Here is a 23,071-nt window from a genome sequence, read left to right as displayed (position 1 = left end):
CAGCCCAGGTCGCATTGGCCGTCCACCCAGGGGTCCTAAAGAGCGCCAAGTCTGTATGTCAGACGCCATCTTCCATTCCGCCCCTCTAAGAAGTTGGAAAAGAAGTACTACATCCCTGCAAAGCGGTTTGAATTCCTGTACATGCACCCTCCTGCGTGTCCCTGGTCACGTCCGCCATCAATGAGAGGTACAGGTGAGTGGTAGTCCCAAAAATAAAGACGCCAAGAAGCTGGACTTACGTGGCAGAAAGATATAGTCAACAGCCAGCCTCCAATTTAGAGTCTCTAACCATCAGGCCCTACTTGGCAGGTACAATTTAAACCTCTGGGACTCCATCAGCAGGTTCAAGGAGAACATCCCCCAGGATGGGGTGCAGGAGGTGGAAGAGGGCAAGGCAGTGGCCAGAGGTGCCCTCCAGATGGCCTGGGGTGCAATGGACTCTGCGTCCAGGATGGTCACCTCTGCGATAACCAGGAGGTGCAGCTCCTGGTTACAGACCTCTGGGCTGTCCCTGGAGATGAGTCCACCCTCCAGGACAGGGGCAGGCAAACTTTTTGGCCTGAGGGCCGCATCGGGTTTCGTAAATTGTATGGAGGGCCGGTTAGGGGAAGGGGTCATGGCCTGCCCCCCTCCATCTGCCCCCCCCGGGACTCCTGCCCCATCCACACCCCTGTTCCCTGACCGCCCTTGGACCTCTGCCAGCCCATCCAACCCTCCCCTCTCATTCCTGATGGCCCCCCCGGGACCCCTTCCCCATCAAACCACCCCTTCTCCCTGGCCCCTGACTGCCCCCCGCTGGCCCATCCAACCCCTCCTCCTTCCTGACTTCCCCAGCACCCCTGCCCCCATTCAACCCCTGTACCACCCACCCCTATCCACACCCCCACCCCCTGACCACCACCCCAAACTCCCCTGCCCTCTATTCACCCCCCACCCTGCCCCCTTGCCACGCTGCCTGGAGCACCGGTGACTGGCGGCGCTACAGCTGTGCCAGCTGGCTGGAGCCGGGCCACGCCGCCGCCACCACGCAACACAGAGAGCAGGTCAGGCCCAGCTCTGCAGCTGCGCTGTCCCAGGAGCTCGCAGCCTGGCCGCCCAGAGCATTGCGCGGCGGCGGAGCAAGTGAGCTGAGGCTGCAGGGGAGGGGGGCAGCAGGGGAGGGGCCGGGGGCGAGCCTCCCAGGCCTGGAGCTCGGGGGCTGGGCAGGACGGTCTCACGGGCCGGATGTGGCCCACAGGCCGTAGTTGCCCACCTCTGCTCCAGGACCTCCCTTTCGCGGGAGCGGGGCTGTTCTCAGAGCTCCCTGATGCAAGGCTCCATGGCCTTAAGGACTCCCAGGCTACCCTCTATACTCAGCAGGCCAGAAAGCCGTTCCGCCCACCGCTCCTCCGTCTTCACTGCCGTGCCCCCGGGTCCGACTCCTACAAAAAGGATAGAGACAAGGATTTTAAGCGGTGCCACCATTCGTCATCTCATCCCCCCAGCCCAGCCTGCTCCTTCCAAGGACCAAGGCCGCTAGAAGCAGGTATTTTGAGGGTGTGCCCGAGGACGACACCCCAGTCAATTCACCAAATCTGCTCCCCGTCTTCCTCAGCTGCCTCCTCCCTTCCCGGTCGGCCTGGTCCCATATCACCTCTGACTGCTGGGTGCTTGACGGTTTTGGGCTATATCCTGCAATTTATAGCCGACCAGCCCTTCCACCCTCCTTCCCCATTCCTCTTCAGGGACCCTTCTCACGAGCAGCTCCTTGTCCAGGAGTTCAAAAACCTTCTGCAGCTGGGGGCAGTGGAAGATGTTCCTCAGAACATGGAAGGAAGAGGATTCTACTCCTGCTACTTCCTAATTCTGAAGGCAAAAGGGGCCTCAGACCTATGCTAGACCTGTATCGCCTCAACAAGTCTCTGAAGAGGTTGAAGTTTCACATGGTCTCCCTGGCCTCCATCATTCCATCCCTTGATCTGGCAAACTGGCATGCCTCCCTCAATCTAACTGACGTGTATTTCCATATTCCCGGGGCACTGGCGTTGACTCTGTTTTATGTTGGGCAAGCACCACTTCCAGTTCATGGCAATGCCCTGCCCTTTGGTCTCTCGTCGGCCCCGAGAGTATTCACAAAGTGTGTAGTGCCAGTGGCCACTTACCAACGACATCAGGGAGTCCAAATCTACCCGTACCTCGACGACTGGTTGATAAGGAACTGATCCCCAGATCAGTTGCAGAGGCATCTTGAACTGGTCTGTTCCACCTTCCGCCACCTGGGGCTTATAATAAACGAGAAAAAGTCAATCCTCACTCCAGTGTAATGCATAGTTTCTTGAGGCAGTACTTGACTCCACTCGGGCCAGGGCCTTCCTCCCCAAGACTCCGTTCCAAGCCATGGTGGGCTTCATTTCATGTCTGCGAGCCTACTCGCTCACCAGCACCCACATGTGCCTGAGGCTGTTGGGCCACATGGCGGCATGCACTTGCATGGTCCGGCACACATGGCTGGTGTCTGTCTATGTCCCCAACCGGCACAGCATGGCCCAGGTGGTCAGGATTCCAGACAGCGTACTGTCATCTCTCACCTGGGGGCAAGATCCCACCTTGGTGCTGGAGGGAGTCCCATTTGCAGCCCCAGTCTCTTCGGTGACTCTCATCTCCGACGCTTCGGGTCTGGGTTAGGGAGCCCACTTAGGCGATCGCAGTACTCACGGTCGTTGATCCTGTCAAGATCGATCCCTGCACATCAACATCAGGGAACTGATGGCGGTTTGCCTAGCCTGCCAAGCCTTTCTGCCTCACATACAAGGCATGGTGGTTCAGGTCCTGATGGGCAACACAGCCATAGTCTTCTATATCAACAGGCAGGGCGGAGCCAGGTCGTCTGCCTTCTGCCAGGAAGTTCTCCGGCTCTGGAACTTCCGTCTGCAGCACGACATCCATCTCGTGATCACTCACCCACCAGGGGCCAGGAATGCTTGGGCGGACTGCCTCAGCAGGACATTCTCGTCTCACCACGAATGGTCCCTTCGCTTGGAGGTGGTCAGTTCCATCTTCCACAAGTGAGGAACTCCCCGGGTCGGCCTATTTGCATCCAGGCAGAACAGGAAATGCCACACTTTCTACTCGATCCGGGGCATGGACAGAGAATCCCTGTTGGATGTCTTCCTACTCCCATGGTTGGGGGCTCTGATGTATGCTTTCCCTCTGTTGCCCTTGCTTCCCAGGGTCCTCATGAAGATCAAACAGGACAGAGAGAAGGTCATCCTCATAGCGCCGTCTTGGCCACGCCAGCACTGGTTCAGCACCCTGCTGGGTCTCTTGGTGGCGACCCCATTCCAGCTGTCACTCAGGGCAGACCTGTTGTCCCAGAACCATGGAAGTCGTCTGCATCTGAACTTGGCAGCGCTTCATCTGACGGCGTGGCTGCTGCATGGCTAAACGTGCAGGAGCAGCAGTGCTTGGACGAGGTCCAGCAAGTCCTGTTGGGAAGTAGAAAGCCCTGCACCAGAGCGACCTAGCTGGTCAAATGGATGCAGTTCACCTACTGGACCATGGATAAAGGTGTCCATCCCGAGTGAGCTTTGCTGCAGTTCAGTCTAGACTACCTCCTGCATCTCAAGCTCCAGGGCTTGTCCCTCTCATCAGTCAATGTCCATTCAGTGGCCATCTCAGTCTTCCACACGCCGTTCGAGGAAAGGTTGGTTTTCACTCAGGATATCACGGCCAGATTCCTCAAGGACCTGGAGCACCTCTACCCGCATGTCAAGGATCTGGTTCCTCTGTGGGACTTGAATCTGGTGCTGTCACAACTCATGGGTCCCAACCTTCAAGCCTCTGGCGTCTTGCTCTCTTCTTCTCCTCTCCTGGAAGGTCACATTCCTGGTCACTGTGACATCAGCCCACTGAGTATCTGAGATTCAGGTGCTCACTTCAGAACTGCCTTTCACAGTCTTTTACAAGGACATGGTCCCGCTCAGACCGCACCCGGCGTTCCTTCCCAAGGTAGTCTCTGTTTCATTCGAGCCAGGACATTTACTTACCAGTCTTCTTTCCAGAGCTGCACAAGTCGGAAGAGGAGCACAGGCTGCATGCCATGGATGTCAGGAGGGCTCTGGCCTTCTACATCAACAGGACCAAGCCATTCCGCGAGTTGACACAATTGTTTGTCGCTGTGGTCGACAGGATGAAGGGTTGCTCTGTATCTGCTCAAAGGATTTCCTCCTGGATCACTGCCTGCATTCGCTTCTGCTATGATCAAGCGAAGGTGCGATCATCACCGCCCACTTTACAAGGGCGCAAGCCTCTTAGGCAGCCTTTATGGCCCAAGTGCCTATCCAGGACATCTGTAGAGCAGCCACCTGGTTGTCCGTCCATACCTCTACATCCCACTATGCACTTATCCAGCAGGCCAGGGGTGATGTTGACTTCGGTAGGGCAGTACTGCAAGCCACTAAGCTGTGAACTCTGAGCCCAGCTCCGTGGATACTGCTTGTGAGTCACCTAGAATGGAATCGACATGAGCAAGTACTCGAAGAAGAAAAAATGGTTACCTACCTTTTCGTAACTGTTGTTCTTTGAGATGTGTTGCTCACGTCCATTCCATGACCCGCCCTCCTGCCCCTCAGTTGGAGTTGTGGGCAAGAAGGAACTGAGAGGGTGTAAGGCTGGCGGCACCTGATATACCGGTGCATGAGCACGCCACTTCAGAGGGTGCCATAGCCGGCCCTACGTGTACTGCTAAGGCAGAAATCTCTGACTGCACGTGGGCGTGCTCACACCTATAATAGAATAGACATGAGCAACACATCTCGAAGAACAACGGTTACGAAAAGGTATGTAACCGTGTTTTGTCTGTTTTTCCCTGTGACTGGTAGAGTCCTAGCCTGCTGTATGAGATGTAACTGCGATTCACACTTCAGTCTAAGGTCTGGTCTACACTGCCAAGTTTTTTTTTGCCAAAAGGCAGCTTTTGGCGCTGAAACAGCAGAGGTGTACCCATTGCAAAGCCACTTTTTGTGATGAACCCTCAATTGCAGTGCTGTAGTAAAACCACCTTGACGATAAGGTCAGGCTTTTTGCGCCGAGGCTTTAGTGCCGTAGTGCCAGTGTAAACACCTTGATAGCTTTTATTGCTGCAGTTGGCCTCCGGAGGTGTCCCACAATACCTGCAATGACCACTCTGCTCATTGTTTTGAACTCAGCAGGCATGCACCCCTCCTCTTTCAAAGCTCTGTTCTGATAGCCAGTGTGCTGTGCTGCTCTGCAAGGGGAAACAAAACATTAACATGGGTGGATGTGTGTGAGAGAGCGAGAGCGCCTCTCTGCTGTGCAGAGCCAGAGAGGGAGGCGGGGTGGTGGTGGTGTCTGATGTCGGGGTTTCCCCTGCCTCAGGACTGGTTGCTTCTGGCAGGGCAGCTATCTGAACTTACAAGGCAGCATGCTGAAACACTCTACCCCCCCGCTCCCCACGCATGCTCCCTGTCTCTCACACTTCAGTTGAAAAGTGGCTGGCAAGCTAGTAGAATGCCCATGGAACAATGGGATTGAGAAACCTGCATCATGTGACGCTGTACCTGCCCCACGAGGCATTGCAAACCCTTCTCAAAGCACCCCAGGGCCAGTTGCACACTGTCGATACAAGAGCTGTTAGTGTGGATGCACTCCAGCAACAGGAGCACAGGGTGGACATGCAACAGAAGGTGAATTAAAGCACTTTCATGAAAGTGGTATAACTTTTGGTGAAAAAATTTGCCAGTGTAGACATAGCCTAAGTATAATCAAAGAGAGGCTTAATATGTCTTGCTGTTAAATTACAGAGTCCATCTCCCTCTGGGATTGCAGCAGAGGTTTTGTGGGCTCTCTTGTATGGAGCTGGGTGTGGGGCAGGAAGGGGCTGATGATGCAAGGCTTTTATTCTTAAGGACAGACTTCCTCTGGCAAGAATTAAAAAGGCACTTACACCTTTTATCAACACTAACATTAACTCATTCAGGTCAGTGAGGTTTGTGACTGTGGAGTACAGGCACTTTATTACTTAGAATGGTGTCTCTTTTTCTGCTGTAATAGATATTTGTATTTTTAATGCAAATATTCCTGCTTGACACAGTTTTCTAGTGCTCTGGCTGTGAACTCAATCTGTTGCAGTTTGTGCTGGTACAAAACACAGTTTTGGCGTCATGTATCAGTTCCAATGAGAAAAGACATTGAAGACAATTGTTTAAAGAGAATTATGTTTCCCAGAGGTGCTAAGGGAGTCAATGTAGGTACCAATTTTTTACTTAACAGTGCTCTCCATTCAGAAAGTCCATCCTTAAGGATTGTTAATATGGGAGAGTTACTTTTCAAACCAACAGGTTGAAAATTGGTCCTGAAGCTCAAGCACAGGGAGCAGTCATTCTGTGCTCAGCTGTGCTGCTTCGCGTGACGGCCCCGATTGTATTCCACAGAAGGTTATGCACATGCGCCCAAAGCCGGAGCTTTTCAAAGTAGAAGTGTCCGTTGGGCCGCGCATGCGCCCTTGTACTGCCTTATAGTTTTGACGGAGGGGACAAAAGGTGGGGTGAATGAACCACGCCGTCAGTTCCTTCTCCCTGCCGCATGGACTGAGTCGCAGCTGCTTCTGTTCTCTCGTCCCTTGTGACACACTTCCCAAACTTAGCAAAAAAGGCTGCTTTGTTCCTGTATGTAGTTAGCATTTTATTGTTTTTGTAGTAGTTTTTCATGTTAGTAGTAGTTTTCTTAGGATTTAAAGACTTCTGGATGTCACTTTGGTGGTTCCCCCCCCCCCCCCCACTGCCCCCCAGTACCCACATCTGGGTACTGGATTATGCCGAAGATACTGGGGTTCACGATCTAGGCCTCCTGCCCTCACTCGTTTTTGATCAGCAGTGAGCACCAGCACTGTCTGTACTTCTTGGGGGAAGCCCACATTGTGTCCCAGTGCAGTGTCTGCCTCTTGTACCAGGAAGTAGGACTCTCCGCCTTGAGAAGCACCTCATGGATCCTGGCCAGGAACCCCCATGTACATCAGCTTAAGCAATCCAGGAGTGTGCCTCCTATCACGGAGCTCCAGTCCAGTTCTGCTGGTACCAGCACTATGGACCCTGTGCTAGGTCTAGACATGAGGCAAGGAAGCATGTGCATAAGCATGGCAGTAAGTCTTCCTCAAGGCCCAAGAAAGATGACGCATAATCCATGAGGAAGTGGTGTGATCCAAGGCCCACAAACATGACAAAAAGTTGCACCACATACCGGAACTGCTGGCCCTGGCTCCTGAGCAGCATACCCGTTTTGCACCAGTTCACCCGGAGTCCTGTGAATCGTCAGTTCTGAGGCAGCTTACCATTCTGGTTCCCTCAGTGGACTGTGTGCCATTGACATGCATCTGCCCCTGAGCCTCATGAATTGTTTCATGGACTCAAACTGTTTGCCCTGGCCGAGGTGAGGTCTCCGTGGGCATCTTTGCTAACGAGGGAATGCTTGTCTGCAGTGTTAGATGTTTTCTCGAGTAGCAGGAAGGAATCCATGAGGCGATTCTATCAAGGCAGCTGGAAATGTTTCACCTCCTGGGACCAAGCGAAGGGCCTTCCCCATAGGCCATAAGTCCATATTTTCTTGGACTATCTTTTGTCTCTGAAAGAGTTGGGGCTTGCTCTGAACTCCATCAAGGTGCATGTAGTGGCCAGGAGCGCTTTCCACTCTCTTTTGGAGGGGCACTCAGTTTACACTCACCCATTGACTGTTCCATTCTGGAAGGGCCTTATGCAGACATATCCTCCCATTCAACCCCTTAATGAGGTCGCCCTTCGAGCCCCTGGCCTCCTGCTCCCTTTCTCTTCTCTCCATGAAGGTCGCTTTCCCGGGAGCTATTACCTCTGCAAGAAGGGTTGGCAAACTAGGGGCCTTTCACCACGTTCCATAAAGACAAAGTTTCCATGCGTTTACAACCACGATTTCTGTCAAACGTGGTTTCCAACCTTACATTTACCTGCCTTCTTTCCGAAGCCGCACACCTTAGAGGAGGAACGACATCTTCACTCCCTCGATATCCATAGGGTATCTTTTACCTGCAGAGGACGAGGCCATTCTGGAAGTCTCAGAGACTATTTGTTCCCATAGCGGAAAGAATTGAGGACCAGGCCATCGCCTCTCAGTGGATTTCCAAGTGGGTTTGGGGTGCTTATGCTCTACTATCAATTGACAGGGCAGAGACAGCCCTGATAGATATGGGCCAACTCCATAAGAGCGCGAGCATCAACTACTGCCTCACTTACTGACATAAGAACGGCCAGACTGGATCAGAGCAAAGGTCCATCTAGCCCAGTATCCTGTCTTCCCACAATGGCCAGTGCCAGGTGCCCCAGAGGAAGTGAACAGAACAGGGAATCATCAAGTGATCCATCCCCTGTTGCTCGTTCCCAGCTTCTGGCAAACAGAGGCTAGGGACACCATCCCTGCCCATCCTGGCTAATAGCCTTTGATGGACCTATCCTCCATGAATTTATCTAGTTCTTTTTTGAATCCTGTTATTAGTCTTGGCCTTCACAACATCCTCTGGCAAGGAGTTGACTGTGCGTTGTGTGAAGAAATACTTCCTTTTGTTTGTGTTAAACCTGCTGCCTATTGGTGACCCCTAGTTCTTGTGTTATTTTTCTCCATACCAGTCATGTTTTTATAGACCTCTATCCTATCCTCCCTTAGTTGGCACTTTTCCAAGCTGAAAAGTCCTAGTCTTATTAATTGTTCCTCATATGGAACACGTTCCATACCCTTAATAATTTTTATTGCCCTTTTCTGAACCTTTTCCAATTCAATATCTTTTTTGAGATGGGGCAGCCACATCTGCACACAGTATTCAAGATGTGGGCGTACCATAGATTTATATAGAGGCAATATATTGTCTGTCTTATTATCTATTCCTTTCTTAATGATTCCCAACGTTCTGTTTGCTTTTTTGACTCCCGCTGCACGTTGATTGGATGTTTTCAAAGAGCTATCCACAATGACTCCAAGATCTTTCTTGAATGGTAACAGCTAATTAAGACCCCATCATTTTATATCTATAGTTGGGATTATGTTTTCCAATGTGCATTATTTTGCATTTATCAGCACTGAATTTCATCTACTGTTTTTTTGCCCAGTCACCCAGTTTTGAGAGATCCTTCTGTAGCTCTTCGCAGTTTGCCTGGGACTTAACTTTTGTATAATCTGCAAATTTTGCCACCTCACTGTTTACCGCTTTTTCCAGACCATTTATGAACATGTTGAACAGGACTGAGCCCAGTACAGACCCCTGGGAGACACACCTATTCACCTCTCTTCATTCTGAAAACAGACCATTTATTCCTACCCTTTGTTTTCTATCTTTTAAACCAGTTACCAGTCCAGGAGAGGACCTTATGCCATGACATCTTACTTTGCTTATGAGCCTTGGTGAGGGACCTTGTCAAAGGCTTTTTGAAAATCTAAGTACACTGGATCCCCCTGAGGGAAGCTCAGTGGTTTGAGCATTGGCCTGTTAAACCCAGGGTCGTGAGTTCAATCCTTGAGGGGGCCATTTGGGGATCTGGGGTAAAAATCTCTGGGGATTGGTCCTGCTTTGAGCAGCGGGTTGGACTAGATGACCTCCTGAGGTCCAGCCCTGATATTCTATGATTCTATGCTTGTTGACTCCCTCAAAGAATTCTAGTAGATTGGTGAGGCATGATTTCCCTTTACAAAAACTATGTTGACTCTTCCCCAACAAATTATTTTCATCTCTGTGTCTGATAATTTTGTTCTTTACTATAGCTTCAACAAGTTTGCCTGGTACTGAAGTCAGGCTTGCAATTGCCAGCGTCACCTCTAGAGCCCTTTTTAAAAATTGGCATCACATTAGCTATCCTCCAATCATTTGGTACAGACGCTGATTTAAATGATAGGTTACAGACTACAGTTAATAGTCCTGCAATTTCACATTTGAGTTCCTTCAGAACTCTTGGGTGAATACGATCTGGTCCTGGTGGCTTATTACTGTTTAGTTTATCAATTTGTTCCAAAACGTCCTCTAATGACACCTCCAATCTGGGACAGTTCCTCAGATTTCTCACCTAAAAAGAATGGCTCAGGTTTGGGAATATCCCTCACATCCTCAACCGTGAAGACCGATGCAAAGAATTCATTTAGTTTCTCCGCAATGCTCCTTTAGCAGCTCGATCATTCAGTGGCCCCACTGGTTGTTTAGCAGCTTCCTGCTTCTGATGTACTTTAAAAAGTTTGCTATTACTCTTTGAGTCTTTGTCTAGCTGTTCTTCAAATTCTTTTTTGGCCTTCCTAATTATATTTTTATACTTCATTTGCTAGAGTGTATGCTCCTTTCAGTTTTCCTCAGTAGGATTTAACTTCCACTTTTTAAAGGATGCCTTTTTGCTTCTCACTGCTTCTTACTTTGTTGTTTAGCCACGGTGGCACTTTTTTGGTTCTCTTACTATGTTTTTTAATTTGGGGGATACATTTAAGTTGAGCCTCTATTATGGTGTCTTTAAAAAGTTTCCATGCAGCTTGCAGGGATTTCATTTTTGGTGCTGTACCTTTTAATTTCTATTTAACTAACCTTTTTTTGTGTAGTTCCCCTTTCTGAAATTAAAGGCTACTGTGTTGGGCTGCTGTGGTGTTTTACCCACCACAGGGATGTTAAATGTAATTATATTACGGTCACTATTACCAAGCGATCCAGCTACATTCACCTCTTGGACCTGATTCTGCGCTCCACTTAAGACTAAACCAAGAATTCCCTCTCCTCTTGTGGATTCCAGGGCTAGCTGATCCAAGAAGCAGCCATTTAAGGCATCAAGAAATGTTATCTCTGCCTCCCATCCTGAGGTGATATGTACCCAGTCAATATGGGGATAGTTGAAATCCCCCATTATTATTGAGTTTTTACCCCCTGCCTGCACACAGTTCCTAACTACGCCTCTCCCTGCACCCTGAGCTACCCCCTACGTGCACACAGCCTCTAGTTACCCCCTCCCTGCACCCTGAGCTACTCCCGTCCTCACACAGCCCCTAGTACCCCTCTCCCTGCACCCTAACCTACCCCTCTCCCTGCAGCCTGACCTGCCCCCCTGCCTGCACACAGCCCCTAGCTACCTGGCTGTTATCAAACTTTTTGAGCTAAGCCCCCCTTTTCAGTTATAATTTTTGGTTGTGGCCCCCCCCCCCCGCCCCCCAACCCAGACAGGCTGGGCCATGCCCCTCCCAAATAGAAGTCAAACTATGCTATGCCCACTCCCCACCTCCTCCCCCACGCTGGGCCCTGGAGTTTTTATAGCATGTCAAGGGGGTCCTCTGAGAGAGAGAGGTTGAGAACCCCTGCTCTATACCTGACCTGATTTCCTGATGGCTTTGAGAACATCTGCATTCTGTGTTAGAGCTTGTACCACTGCTAACAGCATTGCAGCTGCCCTGGTGCTGGAAAATGGGTCTGGAATTGTGTAGTGTAGATGCCCTTTAGTATGTTGTTCTAGTTTATATCCTGGTTAACCTGGGACTTTTCATGTAATTGACGGCACATTTTTAGAATTAACTTCTAATTTCAAATACAAATAATATTCTTCTATTCCAGGAAAGTGGGTGGGCCTTAAAAGCAACTAATATTTTTTAAGATAAAATATGGGTGAGAGACTTACGTAAATACGGTATTAACTTGAATTTAACTGGTCACTATACAGACTCTTAGGGAAACATTTGAACTAGCAGCTATTTATTAGGATGATAGAAGAGAAGGGAAGAGTCCCTATAGATCATATCAAACTCAGGGTGCACATGTGCGCTTTCTGCTGCACTCTGCTGGCCATGCTGCTTTTTTCAAGCAGCGAACTGAAATTTACAAGAATCCTGCTTTGGTTGTTTTTAAAGACCAAGTATTTTGTACATCTCCTTGCTCACAAAAATGGAGAAGATAACCACAACAGAAAAAAAAATGCGGTATTTGGATACTCCTGAAATGACAGCGCTAAATTTCACAGTGCTTGTTGTGGGGTCACTATCAGTGCAGTTGTTCTGTTTGGCTTTGGGGGGCGGGGAGTAATCTTTTGTAATAGGATTTTTTTTTAAACTTAACAGCAAGATTTATCAGCAGAATGCTTTGAATAAATTTATTCTTGGGACCAGACAGCTTGGGGTTGGTAATGGGAACATGTCAGCACGTGGTTACTGCTTAGCAAATGAGAATAGTTCATAACATCATGTGGACAATGTCAGTGCCACCGTTCAGAGCAACTGCGCCTGTATTCCCCCTCTGTGGTCCAACCAGGCACCCACTCTAGGCTCCTGGCTCCTCAACAGGGTGGATTAAAAAAATCAATGCTTGTTTTTTTTAATTTAAATTATTTGTTTTTAATCTGTTTTTAAATAAAAGCTGAATTTAATACAAAATTTGTTAAGGCCTAAACTACTTATAATCTCTTAAAACATTTAAATAAAAAAATAACTGCTGAATCCATGAGTTTCTATCAAAATCTTTGATTTAAAGGCCACTTGTCTATATAAAGAATTAGAAAAAAATCTGACTTTTGAGGTTAAGCTTTATAAATATGGCACAATAGATCATGTTGTGATACTGTGTCAATGGCTTTTTTTAGTAAAAATAAATTTGGTACTCTGTTGTGTGTATAATTAAAATTTCAGTTACCATGCTACTGCAGCTTGACCCAAATCATGAGCAAAAAGTTAATTATCTGGTAAATAAACAATATATAATTCACTGTTTTCTAACATACTAAAATGTATGATTAGTAAGAATCTGAAAATATGAAGCTATATAATTGCTTAAATAAATGTATATAGTTGTAGTGGACCCTCCTAGGTAGCAAAAAGATGTATCAAATCTAGTGTAAAGGCTTTATTGTAAATCAGCATGTTTTAGTGGCCAGATCAAGTAATGAGAACGCACTGGTTTTTAAGAAACTGAAGTACAAATGGAAAAGTTGATTAACATCAATGATTTAAATTGAGGCTTTCCACTTGGGTACATAAATCACCTTGATTTAAATCAATCCACCCTGCTCTCCTGCTATCACCTCTCTTGCACAGAGACCTGCCTCTTTCTGCCTCTGGACCGGGGTTTTTCCAGGCTCCACTGTGAGTTCTCCAGCAAGTCAGACTACCTAAGCAAGCCTGCTTTGCTTTCTCCTCACAGCTATCAAAGGCGTAATTGCCCACAGTTAAGTTACAACACAGCTCTTTCTAAGGAAGCACATTTATGCTTAAAATGAAAATGGACTTATCCCTGGCATATTAGAAAATACCTGTTTGTGGCTTTGCAGCACAGCCGTTATTTCTGCCTTCTCAGGGTATGGCTACACTTGAGATTTGCAGCGCTGGTGGAGGCTTTCCAGCGCTGCAATTAGTAAGTGTCCACACCTGCAGGGCACATCCAGCGCTGCAACTCCCTGGCTGCAGCGCTGGCCGTACACCTGGGTCTGCATGGGGAATAAGCATTGCAGCGCTGGTGATCCAGCGCTGCTCATCAAGTGTGGACACACACCAGCGCTGTTATTGGCCTCCAGGGTATTAGCAGATATCCCAGAATGCTTTTAACTAAATCACTCTCTTTGTTTTGTTATGCAGCCTCTCTTTGTTTTGTTGTGAACTCGGAGCTCCGGCTCTCCGGAGCTGCTTATCTAAAAAACCAACACAGCTCCTGTTTGCTGTGATCAATCAAATGAGATAACCCCTGTGAATGAGGCAGGCAGGGAGTGAGTGTTTGCTTGACAGAGAAGATGCAGGCTGTTTGCAATTAAGAGTTAAGACTAAGGGGTCGGAAACATTTTCTGATTTTTTTCAAGGCAGGAAGCTAACACACAGTGTTGGCTCCAAAAATCCCCTCTCTCTCTCTCTCCCCACGCTCCCTGTCACACTACACCCCACCCCACCCCCCTCTTTTGAAAAGCACGTTGCTGCCACTTGAACGCTGGGATAGCTGCCCATAATGCATCACTCCCAACAGCGCTGCAAATGCTGTGAGTGTGGCCACACACCAGCGCTGTTCCTACACAGCTGGATAACCAGCGCTGCAAACTACCAGCGCTGCCACTCGTAAGTGTAGCCATACCCTTAGTCTGTATAGGCTCCTTGCATATCTCAGTGCTTTCAAATGATGAGTCATCCTGCCAACTCCGCCACTGTGAGGTTCTGTCTGGACACAACAGCCTGTCTGCCTTGTCAGTAAACTCTCTGGGACTTTGCCAGTCTAAACCTTGTCTTGCAGGTAGCCATCAGCAAATCCCAGTTCTCAAGTCCCTCCGATGTCTCCTTGCAGTGTCCCTTTCACTGGACAGTCACAGGACTTGTTTGCTGCCTCCAAGGAAACAGAGCACACATCAGCCTGTTAGGTTAGCTGACGACTCAGGCTTTCATTCAGAATAGCAGTACTGAGATGGTTTGGTAATAAAACAAGCACATTTATTAACAAGGAACAGAGATTTAAGTGATATTAAGCAAGAGAAAAAGAGACAGGTCTGGTTACAGACACCAAACCAGCTTTAGAGAAGCTAGAGAGATTACAATGAGAGCCGTGCTGTGGGAAGGCTACTTGCACAAGCTAAAGACTAAGGTGAGGCTTAGAAAATAAGTAAGAGTTCTCTCCTAATGGAGCTGGGGAAACCTCCAGAGATTTGACTTTTTATTTGATTTCTGATTTAGCCTTCCTGTCTCTCCCCCTCCCCTCCCCCATTTACTTAAGCTTGGAAATACATGTTATCGCGAGATTGGTTGTTGTTTTTTTTGCCTTCTAATGTGCAATAACCTCAAGGACAGAGATGATAGGGGGAGTGTAGAAACATTCTACACTGTACGATTCTGGGGGGACTGCATGGTCACCTGTGCTGCTGAGTTTGCCATGCTGACCAGACAGGAAACGAAATTCAAAAGTTTTCCTGTGTACCTGGCTAGTGCATCGGAGTTCAAAGTGCTGTCCAGAGCAGTCACAATGGAGCACTCTGGGATAGCTCCTGGAGGCCAATAACGTCAATTTGCATCCGCACTACCCCAAATCCGACCCAGCAAAGTCGATTTTAGCGCTACTCCCCATGCCAGGGAGGAGTACAGAAGTTGATTTTAAGAGCCCTTTAGGTCGACGGAACGGGGTTGGTTGTGTGGACACGGTCATTTTTAAATCCACCTAACACGGCTAAATTCGACCTAACCCTGTAGTGTAGACCTGGGGGTAAAGGGATGTTGCTACCACAGCTCTTCATTCCAGGATCAAACACTTAGGGCTTGGTCCATTTGTCTCTTCACTTATGTCCTCTTCACATGACTGTAGCTGACGCAGGGCCCTACCTTGTCTCTTCTGTGATGTTGGGTGTCAGTAACTGGCTAACCAGGAGTAGCTTTTTATCAACCAAATGAACTTGCCTGACTCATGGCATAGTTGCTGTAGTGAGCCCTGGCATATGGGTCAGCTGTAGAAATTCACCACCACTGCCACTCAGCAGGCAGCTGCAGAATGCTCTTTTATTTGCTATGCTTAATTCCATAAGGGCCAGTGCAGAAGATGGACATGCTGTGCAAGAGGTCAAAATAAGAGGCCAACATTCTGCCATGGAATGCACCTCTGGCACTCCCATTGACTGCATGGAGGGTTGTGCAGGAGCTTCCGAGAGCAGGATTTGACACACAGCATTTTGCTCTAAATAGGAGCATAGGACACGTACTCCAGCCAGCAAACAAAGAGCCAGCAGCCTGGTGCAGCGTGATCTCTGAGCTAGAGAGCAGCAACCCCTGGGAAAGTTGCATCCCAGAATCTAAATTTTTAATGACAGGTTTCAGAGTAGCAGCTGTGTTAGTCTGTATCCACAAAAAGAACAGGAGTACTTGTGTCACCTTAGAGACTAACACATTTATTTGCGCATAGGCTTTCGTGGGCTACAGCCCACTTCATCGGATGCATGTAGTGGAAAATACAGTAGGAGAGAACACACACAGAGAGAACATGAAACAGTGGTAACACCAATGGTAACACTCATTGTTCATGTTATCTGTGTATATATATCTATCTTCCTACTGTATTTTCCACTGCATGCATCCGATGAAGTGGGCTGTAGCCCACGAAAGCTTATGCTCAAATAAATTTGTTAGTCCCTAAGGTGCCACAAGTACTCCTGTTAAATTTTTAATGATGCTCAAATTTGGCCTCTTCTGGTTAATGCAAAGGAATAGAGTCTCCACTGGGTAGTCATAGAATCCCTCTAGCTAGATTTGTACTGACTTATTCCATGGTAGGATAATCTCTCCAGGTGTGTGTGTGTGTGGGGGGGGGGGGTATGGTGCCAATCACTGTACTGCATAGATGCAAATAATAGGGGGATGTCTATAGCTGTCTCCACTGGCCTGCCAGCTGCCTTACTGACACCTATAATTCATATTGTGTATGCAGAGCTTTGTTGGAAGGTGAATTTCAGATCCCATCTGCCCTTGAATCCTAATTAGGAACACCTACTCTGCAGTCCTTGCCTCATTAGACTCTAGAGACCGACTTCAATTTGCAGTGTCTAGCTAAAGATCTTTTGAGTCAGTCTGTGGTGATGCAGGTTAGGGGAGCCGGGAGTAATGGCTGATATTGCCTTTGTCTGGAGCTACGTTCTTCCAGCTATAATCACCACCATGGTTATGCAGATGAGAATTCTGTTGGGTTGAAAAATAAAATTCCTTATAGAACATTTTATGACATTGGTCTTAGCTGTCTCCCTTAGGGGTCTTTGTGAAATGAGCTGTGTTGTGAATATGGCTGTGATGTTCAATCTCTCTCTCTCTCTCTCTCTCTCTCTCAGGAGAATTGCTGAGTCAGCCTAGACCAGAGGGAGTGATGGAAATAATCTGCCCCAGAAATGGCAGCGAGAGAGTCAATGTCGCATTGGTTTATCCCCCAACCCCGACGGTCATCAGCCCTTGTTCCAAGTGAGCTCTGAGAGATGCACGGACCCCCAATTTCAGTACATACCAAAAACCCTACATAAGACAAGCCCTCGCTAAGCATTTTTGAAAACTAGCCGCCACAGAGCCCAGGGACTGTTCTAATTATTAGTGGGATGTGGACATCCCCTTCTCAGAATAAAGGTACAGTAAAGCAAAATCCTCCTCAGTTTGTTTTGCTGAATGAAGGAAATGTTTGACTAACTGGTGATTCTTCTTTGAGTGCTGGTCCGTGTGCATATTCCATGTGTGGGTACACATGCACACCATGCTCCCGTGCCCAGAGAATTTAACAAGTAGTGTCTGTTGGCGCAGTAGATCTCCTCGTGTTCCCAAGTTGAGGGTATCAGAGGCAGTGTGGGTAGACACCACCTCAGTTCCTTCTAACCACCACATGGCCAGAGTCAGAATCCAGTGTCCTGTCCTTCTTCAGCTTTTCAGAAAACCTGTAAATAAAATGGCTGGTGAATAATTTATTCTTTTTAGCTTAGTACAATTATAGTTCTAGTGTAGTTTATTTCCCCGGAACAAGGACTTCTTCCCCATGGTCTGGGACTATGCCCAGAGTCCCATGTTCAAAAACTGCATCTCCCGCCCTAGATCCTTTTCCATCAGTGATGAATAGCAATGCTGCCTCTACTGTTTGGGTGACATGCATATTTTGTCTCTTGTTTCCACTGAGAAATCACAAAGCCCGTCAGCTTTGCCTTAGGAATGCTTGATGAAGAAGGCCATGAGGCCCCTCTCCAATGCAGCCAGGGAGAGACACATGTTCTTCAGCCTCAACAAATGAGCAGCACCCTTATGAGCACATGCTTAGGAGTGGAGCCCTCCAGGACTTCCCACGAAAATAAGGGGCACTCATGGGCATGAGGACAGACCCCCATCAGTGACTGTCCATAAGAGATGCACTCCTTCCCCGAGTCCATTGAGGTCAAGCAAACCCTTACATGTCCTAAAGAACCAGTTCTGACAGACCAAAACAAAAACCCACAACAATTTAACAAACAAACAAACAAAAAAAACCTAAACCACACACAACCCTGGCTTAAGGGTAAAGCACGTAGGAAGAAGAATGCACTGGTGATTCTGGCACTGAAGCATAAAGACAGCCGTGTGCTGGTCCTGTCCACAACGGTCCAGACTCTTTGGTACTGACTTACCTGCCCAAAGAACTCATCACGCCAGGAATGCACCCATACCGTCGGTGCCGACCATGTGAACCTCCCGTGCATTAGGACATATTCAGACCTACAAGGCACCAGAGGATACTTTTCTCCCCGATCCACATTCTCCCCTCTTCTCTGGCCCAGCCCTCCTGAGGGACATTACTACACCAGAAGACGATAGTATGTTGTTGTCCCAGGAACCATCTCACTTACAACCATCAGGCATCATTTACAGCTGCTGCCAGATCCGCCATTCCAACAGGAGCAATTTTCAGATTCAGATGAATCTGATGAGCTGGCTCCTCCTTCATCCCCCCCAAGAGAGAGCCAAGCCCAAACAGGCAATCCAGGACTTACAGTTGCTACCTTTATAGTCATGACTTTCTTAGGGACTGATGTTTCCATGCCACGGGGTCCCCCTCAAACAGTTTGCCCCTTTCAGGCCTTATTTGGGATTGTAGGATCCTGATAGCAGATGCCTGGGACTCACCCAGGAGACTTCCAACTCTTCTCCTTCTCACCCACAACCAGATTCATTGGTGTATGAGGAGGAGGAGGATGTCAAACCAGAACCACAGGTACAGACAGTCCCGATGGGAATCTCCTCTTCCCCATCCCCACTGGACAATCATCAGCAATACCATGACTTGTGCAAAGAGTGGCTAATTGTCTCTAGATACCTCTGGAGGAAACCCAAGGCCCACACCAACTGGTTGGACATTTTGCAGCCTCAGGGCCCAAGTAAGTTGGTTCTCCCAGTTAATGAGGCCATATTGGAACTAGTAAGATTGGCAACCCCATCATCCTGTACCCCCACACCTCTGAGGGCCAACAGGTGCATTTTGGTCCCACCAAAGGGAGCCAAATTTTTATTCCTCCACCCTGCTCCAGACTCCCTGGTGCTCCAGACTCTCTGGTGGTACAGGTTGCTACAGAGAGGACTAGGTCACTATACATAAGGACCATCCTGTCAGACAAAGGCTTCAGGAGACTGGACCTCCTGGGGAGAAAGGTCTTCTTTGTGGGCTTGCAATTCCGCATCACCAAAGTACAACTTCAACAACTATTCTAGGCTGGTGGCCTTTCAGGACAAGCTTTCCCCTGTTGACAGAGCCCAATTCCTCTCCTTACTAGAGGAGGGCAAGTTGGTGGCAAAAATGGCTGTTCAGGCTGCAGTTGATGCAGTGGATAGAGCATCAACAAGCTTGGCCACTGGTATTGTTGTGAGGAGGGATTCTTGGTTGCAGTCCTCAGAATTTCCCAGGGAAGTGCAGAATACTATCCAAGATCTTCCCTTTGACAAGTTGAACCTCTTCAGTGAGAAAATTAATAACTCTTTATTTGTTAAAGGACTTGATGTCCGACCTTTGCTCCTTGGGGATCTGCCCACTAGCCCAGAGAAGGAAGCACTAGAGGCAAACCTATAAAACAAGACCACTTCCTCCTCCTCCTCCTCATGCTTTCTACTACCAACATCCTGCTGAGCCTCCATGCAAGCAACAGAAGACTGAGAGGCCCTGCTTTTAAGCCCCCTCTACCACCTCTACCACAACCCATTCCCAGCCCACTGCTAGGAGCCACTTTTGGCATCTTAGTCGAGACCCATGTGCCATTGGAGGAGGGATAGCTCAGTGGTTTGAGCATTGGCCTGCTAAACCCAGGGTTGTGAGCTCAGTCCTTGAGGGGGCCACTTAGGGATCTGGGGCAAAAATCTGTCTGGGGATTGGCCCTGCTTTGAGCAGGGGGTTGGACTAGATGACCTCCTGAGGTCCCTTCCAACCCTGATATTCTGTGATCTCTGATTCCACCTATCCTTTTTTCCATCACCTTTGGGGGCCATCTTACTCTTTTTGCCTGGAACTGGGAGCTAATCATGACAGTTGGTTGGGTCTTGGAGATTATCCATCAGGGATACTCCATAGTGTTCCTCCCCTTCCCTCTGCACAAGCCCCCTTCCCGGTCCCTCTTTGGGGACCAGTCTCACTAGATGACCCTTCAACAGGAAGTAGAATCCCTATTATACCGATGGGCAATAGAACATGTCCTGCCTCAGTATCAAGGAAGAGGATTCTAGTGTCCATTTTTCCTAGTCCCCAAAAACATGGAGGATGGAGACCCAATCTGGATCTTTAGCACCTCAACATCTTCATTTGAAAGTCAAAATTCAGGATGGTTAAGTTGGCATCAATAGTCTCCTCTTGAAGAGGTAATATGGGTCACAGCTCTCAACATGGATGCATATTTTCATATAGACATTCACCCTTCCCACAGGGGGCTCGTACAGTTCATGGTGGGTCAGGAGCACTTCTAATTCCGAGTCCTCCCTTTTGGACTAGTGGTAGCCCCCAAAGCATTTACAAAAGTTTTTTCTGTGGTGGCAGCACTGATGAGATGTCAGGACCATACAGTTTTCTGTATCTGGATGACTAGCTCCTGTTAGGACCCTCTCGATGGGGGATCACATCAGCTATTCAATTCCTCATTCAGCTTCTCACAGCACTGGGGGTTTGCATGAACAGAGAAAAATCCCCTTTATCCCTCATGAAGCTGACAAAATGTATTGGGGGCAACAATGGACTCTTTCTGCAAGAGCCTTCCTCCCTGCAGAAAGGTTTCAAATGATGTGCAACCTGATTTATTTGATTTCCCGCAGACCAAAGGCTACAGTGAGAATGTGCATATCACTGCTAGGCCATGTGGCAGCATGTACTAATGTGACAACTTTGCCAGACTTCATCTGTGTTGCCTACAGGCCTGGCTCAGCTCAGTCAACTCACCCAACAAGGACCACATCGACTCCAAGGTTCCCACCAGGATCATGGCCTCCTTTGTTTGATGGTCAAAACCTAAAAAGGACCCTTCTCTACTCCCCTTTTCTACTCCCCTCCCTGTGTCACCATCCATGAAAGTGGTGTTTTGGCCATCGCTTCACCCAGGAGGGTCAACAAACTGGGAGCCCTCTTGGCGGATCCTCCCTTTATGGTATTTCAGAAGCACAAGGTATCCCTTTGCTTTCACCCTGAATTTCTTCCCAGGCTAGTCTCTGAATTTTACCTTAACCAGCGTATTCACTTACCTGTCTCTTTTCCCAAACCGCACACTTCTCCCAAAGAGAAGAGACTTCATTCTCTTGACGTCCAGCATTCGCTGGCTTTTTACCTGCAAAGAACCAAACCCATCAGAAAATCACCAAGACACTCCATCATGATACCTGAGAAATCCCAAGGTCAATCTGTTGTGACAGGATCCCCAGGGTGCAGCCTGGGACTTGTGGGACCACTGTACCCCCTGAACTCTCTCCAGCCTGAGCTGTCTCTCATGATGCCTTGCTAGTGACCAGCAGCAACCCCTCCAGGAGCTGTCATCACTCAGCACAACGGCATGTGGAGCCCCACACCCAGCTGGACTGTGTGAATGCTCCCAGAGCCACTCCTGAATCAACCAGGGAAAGGCACCAGCCAGATCCCACCAGCTCCCAGCACTGTGCCCCAGGAATGTACCGTCTTGCACTGCACAAGATGAGCAATGCAAATGTATTAATTGGTTCACCACTTCATCAATGGAAAGTGGATATACCTCTGTCAAACCTGAGCAGATTTGCCACACACTTCATACAACCTCACTGGTAAAGATAAACACTCAAAACAAATTTATTGACTACAAAAGATAGATTTTTAAGTGATTATAAGTGATAGGGAAAAAGTCAGTTAGTTACCAAAAGAAGTGAAATATAAGCACGCAACCTAAACTCCCAACCCTATTAGACTGGAAAACATCTAGATTAAGCTGTTTTCTCACCCCACTGGATATTGCAGTCCTTAATATACAGGTTTGTTCTTTAAACCTGGGCCAATATCCTCTGTTGGAGTCTTGTCTTATCAGTGTCTTAGTTGCTTGCAGCATAGGTGGGGGCAGGAGAAGAGGCCAAACATATGGCCCTTCTGTCTGTTTTATACCCTCAGGCCTTGTGCTTGGAAAACACAAGTCCAGGCATGTCTGGAGGCATTGCTGAATCTCCAAGCAAGGTTGAGCAATTCCCCTGGTGTGGCCTTATGCAGGTGAGTCATTGAATTGTAGCTCCCTTGCTGGACAATGGCTGGTGATGGTTGTTTGACACCTGCCCAGGCATTGGTTATTTTCCATGCTGTTGTCTCTGGGGAGCTAATATCTGGCTGATTCCCCAACTTACAGCATGTTTTAGTGATCACCATACAACACAATTCTCATAACTTCACATGCAGTGATTATACACATCTATGGATAGAGAAATGACTTTCAGCAGATCATAACCTTTCCCCTGATACCTCACATGGCCTGCTTTATATGTAAGATCGCGATCACATAAAAATGAGGAATATGGGGATTAAAGCACACTCCCCCAAGGTGTAGAATGTCACAGCTATGTCGCCTCAAAGGGTTTCTAAGTGGGTTTCTGGCTGCATTATGAAGTACTACATGCTCGCTCACATTCCGCCTCCCGGAGGCATAATAGCACACTACCCGAGGGCACAGGCCACCATGATAGCATCCCTGCAGGAAGTCTCAACGCAGGACATATGCAGAGCAGCGACTTGGAGCTCCAGACACACACTTGCTGTAGATTGCGCACTAGTCCAGGCCTCTGCTGCATTTGCAGCAGTGGGATCTGCAGTAGTGCACACATCTTTGTTGCTGACTTCCTTGCCTCCACCTCCAGTCTGAGCACTTCTTGCCAATCACCCACGCGTGGAATACATGTAGGGACCAGCTCTTGAAGGAGAAATGGAGGTTGCTGACTGTAATGGGAAGTTCTTTGAGATGTATTCCACGACCCGCCCTCCGTCCCCTCTGCTTTCACATCTGGTTAAATTCTCAGGAAGAGGAACTGAGGGGGCATCAACCCACACTGCCTCTTGTACCCTTGCTCAGGAGCATAAGGAGATCTACTGTGTGAGGGGGGGCCAGCTGACACTACTTGTTAAAAT

General features: G+C 48.3%; 1 protein-coding gene across 3 annotated transcripts in view; it reads left to right on the top strand.

Annotated features, from left to right (window-relative positions):
- MFHAS1 (malignant fibrous histiocytoma amplified sequence 1) overlaps positions 1 to 23,071 on the top strand; it is a 116,989-nt gene that overhangs the window by 80,625 nt on the left and 13,293 nt on the right. The window contains exons 2-3 of one of the 3 annotated variants that reach the window (XM_039541205.1): positions 16,797 to 16,923; positions 17,621 to 18,039. In XM_039541205.1, the coding sequence (XP_039397139.1) occupies positions 16,797 to 16,923; positions 17,621 to 17,660 (167 nt within the window). In that variant the 3' untranslated portion in view covers positions 17,661 to 18,039. Of the gene's footprint in view, positions 1 to 16,796; positions 17,083 to 17,620; positions 18,040 to 23,071 lie in introns of those variants that run through there. The other 2 variants (XM_039541207.1, XM_039541206.1) reach the window with 2 other exon arrangements.

Source organism: Mauremys reevesii, linkage group 5 (genome assembly GCF_016161935.1).
Source record: "Mauremys reevesii isolate NIE-2019 linkage group 5, ASM1616193v1, whole genome shotgun sequence".
NCBI lineage: Eukaryota > Metazoa > Chordata > Testudines > Geoemydidae > Mauremys > Mauremys reevesii.
This window is presented reverse-complemented; position numbering and strand designations above follow the sequence as displayed.